The following is an 11037-nucleotide window of genomic DNA, read 5'->3' on the forward strand; positions in this document are numbered from 1 at the left end:
CATTTGGAAAAAAAAAAATCATTTTATCCTTCGTATTGGAAGAGAAACGCACTACTACTGGCGGGAAAAAGGAGTAGTGGTAGGTGCTCGGACAACGCTGAGTGGGTAGTCATCCACTGGAGATAAAACTCTTAAAATAGGCAACATGTTTCGACCAAAAGCGATCTTTGTCTGGGTGTGAGACAGGTGAGGCCTTATTATAAAGACATGCACTTAATGTAAGAAAAGAAAGAAACAGTCTTGATTTGTCACACAACACATGCTTGCACACACACGCACATGCTTTGATGGTGGCCGGTGAAATGGATCCTCTGCATTTAACCCATCCTGGCTTGTCCTTCCTCCGGGGCCACAGCCAGGAGCAGTGGGCAGCATATGTGGACGCGCCCGGGGACCAGGTGACGAGTGTCCATCGCTGGTCAGACGATGATGGGTGCATGTTTTTGTTGGGGGTCCTTACTGACGTGAGGTGGAGGAAACCCCATGTGAGCACGGGGAGAACATGCAAACTCCACACAGAAAGGCTCCTATTTGGGAGATAACCCGCCCGGAGCACGGTGCCAACAGCGCCCCAGGCGGGAATCAAACCCAGGACCTTCTTGCTGTGAGGCAGCAGTGCATGTACTGTGCCACCGTGCCACTGTAGAAAAATAATTGGGGCGCAAATAAATAGAAAGTCCACGCCAGACATGAAAATAATATAGCCTGTGTGCTATGATATATTGCCACATATCCTATAATCTTATAATATAAATAAGAAGTATAAAGTGTGTGTATATATATATAGTAACTGCTCTTCCACGGCTTTTCCGTTCTTATTTTGACGTCATGTTTGACAGGCGGAAGCCTGGTTGAATGGCTGCCTTTCGTTTATTTGACCTTTGACCCCTCGCTACGCGCGTCCTCGACCCGTCGGTCGCGCGCTTTAAACGGGCGGCGAGCGATGACGTCACTGTGGTGCGCCCTCTGCGACGCAGTGCCCCCCCCCTCCCCCCTCTCACTGTGCCGATTGTTGTTTTGCTCGTGTTCGCGTCGGGGCGATTTCTTTTTTTGTTTTTTATTTACATTTACCGCGTTGCTTCGAACAATGGAGTCGACGGAAGCCAATGGTCGGAGAAGCCCCGACGAAAGAAACCCCCTCTCGGCGGCGCAGAGGAGAGCCGAGATCCGGAGACGGAGGTTACTGATGAACTCAGAAGACCGAATGAACCGGATCGTGGGCTTCGCCAAAAACGAAGCCGAAGGCGGCGGTACGTCGTCGTCGTCACCTGACCGGTCGGTCGGCACTGGCCGCGTCGGAGCGCTGCCCTGACGGCGCGCCGACGCCTTTCCGCCGCTGGCGTGCCGTAGCTCTTGTGTCGCTAGATCAAAAATGGCAGGGGCTGCGCTCCTCCGCTTCCGGCCAGAATGCCGGCGCCGTGTTGAGCGGAGCGAGCCCCGCTCCCTCGCCCGCGGGTCAAGCGAAGCTCACGCACGTAACTCAAGTCACGGGAATTCCATGCGGACACCTGCGGTTGCGATTTCGGTTGCGCGAAGTTGGACGCTGGATATTGTCTCCGAACGTGAAATCCAGAACGTGCCTCTGCTGTTTTCTGAGGCGAGGAAAACCTCTTGTCACTGAAATGGAGTGCTGTTAGCAGGCCATGAGAATAAGCGGTTGTACGTGTTGGTGCCGTGACCCCAAAAAAAAAAAAAGGTTGGAAAGCAGGCGCAGCCTTCCGGGCGTTGAGATTTGTATAGAATGAGTGGCCGCGATTCCTTTGTCCTCGGTGTCATTAATCTGTTAGCGCCTCGGCTTTAGAGTTAATGCAATAAACCGTCATTCAATACGCTGTGGAGACACGCCAATCAATGTCATTCTGCTTCCTCCCCCCGCCCCGTTGCCCCGCCCTGGTCCCAGCAGCTGCGGCCTCCCGGCATCCGGCGGAGCCCAAGTTTTACCTCGACCTGGACAGATCGGAGCCGTGGACGCCCTCGTCGTCGGCCTCTCCTCGGCCCTCCCCCTTCCTCCCGGAGAGTTCGGCCGGACGCGGCAGCCGCTCCCACAGCGCCACGCCGGAGAGGAGGGGCTCCCCCCTGCCGGACCTCGGCGACCCCAGAGAGGTGGGGGACCTGGAGGACGACGCCGGGGGGCCGAGGCAGAGAGCCAGAGCGGAGAGGCCGCCGGGCGACGCCGGCGGCTCCCCGCGCAGAGGCCTGCAGAAATACTTGTCCCGCTTCGACGACGCCATGAAGCTCCGGGGGCAGCTGGCCAGCAAGAACCCGGCCCAAGACGCCGACGCCGACGCCGAGGAGTTTGACGGCTTCAGAGTCTTCAGGCTCATCGGCAGCGTTCTCCTCGCCGTCTTTGTTCGAGTGTTTGTTTGCAAGTACCTGGTGAGTCAGCACACGCGCGCACACAGATATCAGTAAAGCTCTGACACCCTGTGGCCATTGCCAGTATTTCCCAACCAGACCCTGACTGTTTTGAGTCGTGGAACTCAGTAACCCATTTCCGCAACTAATAATTAAAAGATGTACTTAAAATATCGCAACTGAATGACTATACTAAATTCAGCTATTTTTTTTCTGTACTAGTCAATATTTGCGCCATTTCTTACCCTGGAACTGGCCTACATGGGACTGTACAAATACTTTCCAAAGGTGAGTTTGCACAAAATACAATTTTCATCGCGGTCTCAATGATGGGATGAAATTTAAACAAATATGCCACCAACTACCTGATAAACCTGCCCCTTGTTTTAATAGATGGAAGGATAATGTCAAGGTGTGTAAACTTTTTTCCCCCCCTCTTCTCCAGGTGGAGAGGAAGACCCAAACCACGGTGCTGACTGCGGCGCTGTTGCTGTCAGGAATCCCCGCTGAAGTCATCAACCGCTCCATGGACACCTACAGGAGGATGGGCGACGTGTTTGCGGACCTCTGCGTCTATTTCTTCACCTTCATCCTTTCGCATGAGATTCTCTTATTCATTGGCTCAGAGACTCCTTAGTATTCGACCCTCCCTGTACAAGCATGCTCATATCAATTCTGGCTAGGGCAAGTTGGCGATCGACAGGGAGCGAGGTCAACTCTCTGCCCTTCCTTTCGGGTTGCAGGGCATCCGTGATGAGCGATTATCATTTCAGCGCTTCGTCTTCCTGTACAGCAAAGCAAAATGTGAAGGAGTCCAGTGTTGCTTCAAAGTCATTTGATATATTTGTGGCGACGCCAACCCATGTGAGGTGCCTATTGAAATAGAATATAAGATGGGGAAAAACATAAAAAAAATTTCCTATGGGAAATCCAGTTGGTCCAAAAATGTATACAGTGACAAATGATTTAGAACGATTAGAAACAATGTAGTTGGTGAATTCATTGTGAAGCCATTTTGAATTGGCTTGGATCAGTCATTTTGTGTTGGTCCTCATCTGGGGTGGGCAGCTACAAACGTATACGTCTTTGCAAACACTGGATTCTCTGACTTTATTTCTTCGATACATAAACCGGAATTGTGTGTCGGGTTGCGAACCCCAACAGTTGGGAGTTCAAATCACAGCCGTCTTTGTACAAAATGCTCTTAAATGTGACACTGTGACCTTGCATTCTACTTCCTGAAATACTCTTAGAGCAGTGAGGCCGCTTGTTAACTTTGGGCAAATTAAATCTCATTTGGCATTAGGTGTCCAGCTCATCTCAGGCATCAATATTGGGTGTAAATTCCGTCTTGGAACCACAAGATTATTATTTTCTTTTTTTTTTTAATATAAATATGATTTTCTTTTGAGTTATTTATTTATTTTATTCCCTTTTTTGTTGTTTAATTGACAGAAGTATACTTGGCAGAAGGTTGGAAGTTGTTAGGAATTACATCATTTTGTCTCCTATTGCCGAATACATGAATACATATATTATTTTGCCTATTTATCTTCCCACTTCTAAACTCCATCCAGTGGGCTGCACGGGGAAGGAAGGGTGAAGGAGTCCTAAATATATCCATCTTGGAATCAAATGACGCACATTGAACTTTTTGTCTTCTTGCAACAACTTTTCCACTGGAAAGGAGGCCTACCCCAAATCACCCCCTATCCCCTAACATTCACCCTGAATTTGAGGGCTTATGGTATATCCATTATTATATATTGTTTATTAATGTATTGTATACATTTTTTTTAACTGAACAGACCCAGTAAAATAAAGAATTATCAGAATTTCCCCCTGAGAGTTAATGAGGTTTCTAAGAATTTATAAATTCTCGGATATTCGGAAATAGAAAAGGTCTGTTAAAAGCTGGAAACTCGTATAACACAAACAGAACCATTGCAACTTAAGGAACCCCCAACATGCCGAGTTCTCCTGTTCAGCTTTAAGAAAAATGGACTGAGATGATTTATCACACCTAGCCTGAGAGGCTCAAATGGTCAAGTTGATGTATTTCATGAACAGAACATCGGTTTGACATAAAACAGTTATGTGATATGTTGACCCACCCCCTTGGTGTCCATTAGCTTCAGATCAAACAAGTGGGTGGGTTTTGTATTTTGAGATGAATGAACAGTTTCCCTTCCTCTGCCTTTGTCGTGTTCAGAAGGGTCTGAATGTGGAGCTTTATAATGGAACTTTGCTCTATTCATACGCTCTTAGCTTTGTACATTCATAACTTAAAGGAAATGTTTTGTGTGGAACGGTGTTTTGCTTTTCCATGTGAGGGCAGTGAGATTTTAGTACGCTGTATGTTATGAGTATTGCTGCAGCCACCCCCATGTAGACTATGTGTGTGACATGTTACATTTTGTGTCTATCTTTAATTGAAATTAATTTATTCAGTTTACCACAGTTTTGTTTCTGTAAGTGAAATCAAGTAATTTACTACTTGCTGGACAAACGTCATTGTTTTTGATAATGTTCACATGATCATGTTATTGAACCATAATCGTTTTGATGGCTCTTGTATTTTCAACATGCAACTTAAAGCTCATTACTGAATTAATGTTTAAAAAAACAAGGAAACAATCTATTGTAAAACATGTAACACAATAATTCTATAATAATCAAAAGTCCTTGTAATTCAACCAAATAAAGACTTGTGTAACATTTCACATGGCTTCTTCTCTAGACTTGTTTCTGAAAAGGTGCCATATTGAATAAACATCACATATGAGACTTAACAAAATAATCTTATGGATTACCACTGTAATGTTGAACGACACACCTTCTACAGTTGTATTTAGATCTTCCTAGAATTAAATGAAAAATGTCCCTTTTAATAAAATAAACTTCATTGAATTATATTTACTCATGCATATATTTACATTAATTTATATATTTATTGCCTTATTTATTTATTTCAGGATCTATTTACTTGGAGATAGTTCCCTTTAGGTACAAGCTTGGAGATGGTTCTACTTAGATACAAGCTTGGACATGGTTTCGTTTGGTACACGCTTGGAGATGGTTCAGTTTAGGTACAAGGTTAGAGATGGTTACCGTGGCAGTTTTGCCACCACACACCAGGTGACGTTTTCAGGGCCCCCCCGGCACAGAGACACAGATGACGGTGGGGTTGTAAACACCAGTTTATTGTAGAGCGTGGGCTTGCTGGAATTAAGTCAGGAGCAGATAGAACATGTCATGACACAGGCTCCTATCCTAAGTGTGTGTGGGAATGGGGATTTTAACCTGTTGCTCATTAGCCCAACCAACGAGCAACAAGTATGCAGCCACCCTTATCCCAATCACCTAGATCCAGGTCAGGTGTGGGTGCTCACCACACCATCCCCACACCACAGTTACGTTTAGGTACAAGGTTAGAGATGATTAAGTTTAGTTATAAGGATAGAGATGGTTAGGTTTGAGAATAAGGTTACAGATGGTTATGTTTGGGTATGAGGTTAGAGATAGTTAAGTTTAGGTATGAAGTTAGAGATGATTACGTTAAGGTAGAAGATTAGAGATGGTAAAGTTTAGGTAGAAGGCTAAAGATGGTCACGTTAAGGGATAAGGTTAGAGATGGTTAAGTTTAGGTATAAGGTTAGAGAGTTAAGTTTAGGAATAAGGTTAGAGATGATTACGTTTAGGTATGAGGTTAGAGATAGTTAGGTTTAGATATGAGGTTATAGACAATTAAGTTTAGGTAGAAGATTAGAGATGGTTAAGTTTAGGTATAAGGTTAGAGATGGTCACGTTAAGGTATAAGGTTAGAGATCAATGCTTTGAATAGCCTTTTAGTATCTTACATAGCTTTTTTTTAAAAATACATTGTCTTGGGTTTAATGACACATTTAGAGCTCACATTGAAGAAGCTGTCCTTTAACTATACTGCTGTATTGTCACAAGACCTGACCATATTCCATCTTCAATCAACCTTGTGTGGAGATAAGCATAACCCCAGGGGGCTTAACAGAGTATCATGGTTTGTTTTATAGCACAGTAAGATTGTATCTGTGACCGGAGTTTGACTGTTAAATCATTGTATGAGGGAAAAACCAGGGGATATAATTGGGGGGCATAATCCCATGAATGTCACCAATCAAATGGCAGACAACCTCTCGTCAGTATAAAACCCTCTTAGGTAGAAGTAAGGGCAGACTGACCAGCAGCACTGTTTTGAAGTGCATCTGTATCTTTCTCTTTATTCTGCAGAATAAATATCTGTAATACTCTCAGTTTGTTTTCTAGTAGCGAACAGGTTAAACTCACCGACCACGCAGTGAGAATTCTCCAACTATTTGGCAATGATGATGAGACTCTCTGCTCGGCTCTGTTGGTCCTCTTCATGTCCAGGTTGTGTGCACAACGGCAGTCAAGGACCAACCGTAAGACATCCGAAAAGGAGTAATCCAGACGGTATAGCAGATCCAGAAGGGACAACACGAGATCCCGAACAAATTAAGATAAGATAAGATAAGATAAGATAAGATAAGATAAACCTTTACCCTTAACCTTTACGCAAGGGAAATTTACATTGTTCCAACAGAAAAATGGGACAGCAGAAAATAAAGAGAATATTATATATATATATATATATATATATATATATATATATATTAAAGGTGAGGACTTACTGAGATATTGTGCAGATCGGGGAAGATCGAAGGAAAAAGTAAGCTTAAAGATTGCATTGATCTAGAGGATCGTTGAAGAAGCTTTGTTAAGCTTAAAAATCCCCCCTAAGACAGACGTGAAGGAAGGGCAGTGGAAATATCGGTCCGGAGGACCGTGGATAAAGTGACTAAATTTGCAACGACCAAGAGAGATTGTGGTTTTTGTTTGTCTGTTTGTTTTTATTTTTTATATTAATCAATGATAAAGTCAACATAATTAAAGACATAATTATTCAACTATAGGTATATAGATTACTCTTGATCCCTTTGTTGCAAAGTGTTAAGGGTAGAGAGCAGAATAGTGATCTAAACTTCTGGTGTGTAGTCAGAATAAAAGAAAACCAATTATTAACTAAGTAAAATTGATAATAATGATAAATAAAGCCACCTGTCGGTCGCGTGGTGTATTGGGACACAGGTTGGCGACCATTCCTGTTGGTCATGCAGTGTATTGGGACAGGTTTGGAAATAGAAACACTTTGTCTCATGTGATGAAAGAGACACAAAAAAACCCCACTAATTAAAGAAATAATACATATATGTATACTGTATATGTCTTTTTAAATGTTTTATTATTTTTTTTATTTTGGAGGTACTCGTAGTCCAGTTTTAGCGGCTTACTTTCTAGTTTGATTTAGTACGTTTTGAATTTTTAGGGGGAGGATGGAGTTTAAAGGCAAATTATGTGGTTGGCTGTGTGTTTACTCTTTTTGTGGTGTTGTACTTCACATGAATCCTGGGTGATCGTATTGGTGTCTGGTGCGTGTGACCGCCTGGCCAATAGATCACACTCGAACACGTATGGATGAGATGAGTTCGGAGTGATTTTATCAGTGTCTCGGGTCATGCTGGCTACCTGCCTGATTAAATGTTGATGAAACAAGCGAATGCATAAACATGAGATAAGCGTAGCGTGTCTGTCAATAAACGAAAGATGAGCGTGGTATGTGTGTTGTACATAACATGTCAAACTAGCTTCACACATGGGTCCCTGGTGAGACAGTAGCATTATAATCGAAATATTATAGTACAAACATATGGCATTAGTTTAGATCTGCATGCCTATATGGTATAAGTTTAGGTCTGCATGCCTATTATTGATGTTCAAATTGTCATGGAGGGAAACCCAATTATGGCGCAAAGACAGCTAAGGAGACAGGGAAAAGATACATCATGAGGTCAGCCACCATTAAAATAGACTAATGATCAAAGAAGGAAGAATAGGAGCTCTGTTGAAAATATTGGTGGCGGCCAATACAGGAACAGGATCCCTCAAAGGGGGTCCTGAAAGGAGAGCCCCAAGAATAGGCGTGTTACAAAGGTATAAAAGTCTATGATATTGTTGAAGAAATCAGCCTTTCTGCAGAACTGCTGGGCTTCTTGTTACTCTGTAAAAAAAACTCCATTTGTATACTCAACCTCATCTTGGCTGCTGCATCTTCTTAAAGTTAAAGATTTGAAGACTCTCCGTACCTCAACATAATAAGGGGATGCTAGATAATGAGGAGAGACCACCCCCGAGAAATCAAGGGCAATACCAAACAGTGAAAGGAAAGGTAGATACCATGGGAGAAGTGGAGATAGAAATTGAAGAAGAAGAACAGCATAGTCAAGAACAGGATAGCCAGGAGAAAAAAGCTGATGTTGGACTGTTACAAAGGGTACAAGGATAAAATGGCCAGAAACCTATATCCAGACTTGGAGTATGAGGAAGAACTGTCATGGACTGAAGAGAAACAAGACCCATGTGAGGGCACTTCAGGGCAACCTAGGAGCTCATCATTAGTCCAGCAGTTGCAGGAAAAGATAAAAAGCTTTGAAAAGAGAAGAAGCACTCCAAATACAGGATATTACACGTGATCTACAGCCCAATCCCAATGTCCAATATCAATAAAAGGAGAACCAGGCCAATATATCCCACGGGGAACGCAAGACTTAGAGGGCCCGATATTGACCTTACCCAACATAAATGAGGGGGCGAGGAAGTGTATCAGAATATTTGAAGAGCAGACAATGGGAAAGATAAGAGCAGTGGGAGACCTGAAGCGCTGTTGGCCAGAGTACTGGGTGTGACCAGCATGAATAAAGTATTAAGAAAAGTAGGTTTAGAAGAAGCTATGCAAGACGTTTTTGGATGGCACTGCTTTTGATGGATACAGACAACAACTGTGGGAAGCGCTGAGGGAGGAGTTTCTGAAAGAATTGAAGGGACAACTGCTGGGAGAGGCAGGAACCCCACCTCTTATATCCAAAGCCAGGTCAAGGGATGGCGGATGGAGACAGAAAAAAACCTGGAAATGGATCCGATCATATCTGTACTCTTCAGGAACTCAATGCTAGAGGCATTGCCAGGGCCAGTCAGAAATTAGCTGGACGATGTGGCGGGACTGACTTTATCTAAAAGCCACAAGGAATATTGTGATCATGTTATTCATGCTGTGGACAAGCACCGTCAGAGTGAGCAGAGACTGGCAGAACAAGGCAAGGAGATACAGAGAAAGCTGACACAGCTCAACAACTGGAGGAGCTAACAAGGAAAGACAAAGACAAAAAGAAAGTACAAGGCGTGGCACCTGCAGTCAATATGAACCTCATGACCTCGCTAGCTCGCTCGCTCGCCCGCTCAGCCAGGTTCACAACCAGTACAGCAACCACAGGGCCCAGGGTCACCCACTAATCCCATAGTCTTTTTTTTTTTTTTTTTTTTTTTTTTTTTTTTAACCTGTGCTGTCAGCATGCTGGGCATACAACACAGAGTATTTGTATGTCATTGCATTCAGGACAGAGTTAGTCTGCAAGGGGAGTTCAAGTTCTCAACCTGCAATGCAATTCTTTATTAATTCTTAAATCATCAAGAACTACTGCAATAACTCTGTCCTGTGGACGACCTGTAAAATGACAAGAGCACAGATTTGGGTTATGGAGAGCCACCACCAACCCCCCTCTTTGGAGAACTATTTATCATGTTTGGGTCTATAAACAACTGATCACTACTCCAAGACGGGGAGAATCACCACGGCGAGACAAATAAACATAGAAACAAACAACATTTACACAAAAACATGAACACTGGATGATAACATGTATTGAAAAACAGTTAATTAGGTCCAGGAAAACTGGATCTACAACTGGTCACGTGGCCTCTTCCTGTCATAATTATGGCAGTAAATGAGGGAGGAAAGGAGAGGAATGCAACCAGGAGGGTGCTGGGGTGCACTTGAAACAGGTGTGGTGGTGTGTGTGTGTGTGTGTGTGTGTGTGTGTGTGTGTAAGATGTCCGCCAGTAAGTGTACAAGTCCCCATTGGTACTTGTGTAGAAGGTCGGTATTTTGCGGCACCTCCAAGCAGCGGGCCCCCGAAGCCCCCCCGAACTCCACAGCTCCGTGGACACCCCTCGGCTGCAGGAAAGCCCTGGGTACCCTGCCCTGCGGCCACAGAAGACCCCCGTGCCCCCAGAGTAGCCATGGCGACAGTTCGACACCCCGCCCGAGCCGCCCGCCCCACGAGTGCCAAGTGCCCATACACGTAGCAGCGTGTGCCCAGCACGGGGCACCTCGATGTTACACCCCCCCCCCCCCCCCCCCGGTGATACCAGCAGGCCACCAGGTATACAGGCCCTCTGCCACCCCCAGGACCCGGGGCGCCCACTGCAGAGAAGCCGCGCCGCAGAAGCAAAAGGCCAACAGCTGTCTCGCACACCCCAACCCACACCCACAACGGCAAGCAGTCCCCCCAGGGGCCCCGGAAGGCACCCGGCGGCGCTCTCCGCAGCTCCGACAGGTCGCAGCACATCCCAACCCACCAGGCGCAAGCCGTCAGGACTCCAGCCAGGCCAGGAGGGGGGGCCCCCCCGACCGCCCCCACCCACCCGTCCCCCGGCCAACCACACCCCCACACCGACCCGCCAGCGACAGGCCACCCCGGAAAAAAAAACCCAGTGCTTAATGTGTGCTGT

The 11037-nt window shown here is 45.2% G+C and overlaps 1 protein-coding gene across 1 annotated transcript; it reads left to right on the forward strand.

Annotated features, from left to right (window-relative positions):
* Positions 1 to 1017: 1017 nt before the first annotated feature.
* camlg (calcium modulating ligand) lies at positions 1018 to 5078 on the forward strand. The gene is made up of 4 exons (XM_080014247.1): positions 1018 to 1250; positions 1904 to 2376; positions 2578 to 2643; positions 2801 to 5078. The coding sequence occupies exons 1-4, from the start codon at positions 1088 to 1090 to the stop codon at positions 2990 to 2992; spliced, it is 894 nt and encodes a 297-aa protein (XP_079870373.1). The 5' UTR covers positions 1018 to 1087; the 3' UTR covers positions 2993 to 5078.
* Positions 5079 to 11037: the final 5959 nt, after the last annotated feature.

This window comes from Zeus faber (genome assembly GCF_960531495.2).
Source record: "Zeus faber genome assembly, chromosome: 14".
NCBI lineage: Eukaryota > Metazoa > Chordata > Actinopteri > Zeiformes > Zeidae > Zeus > Zeus faber.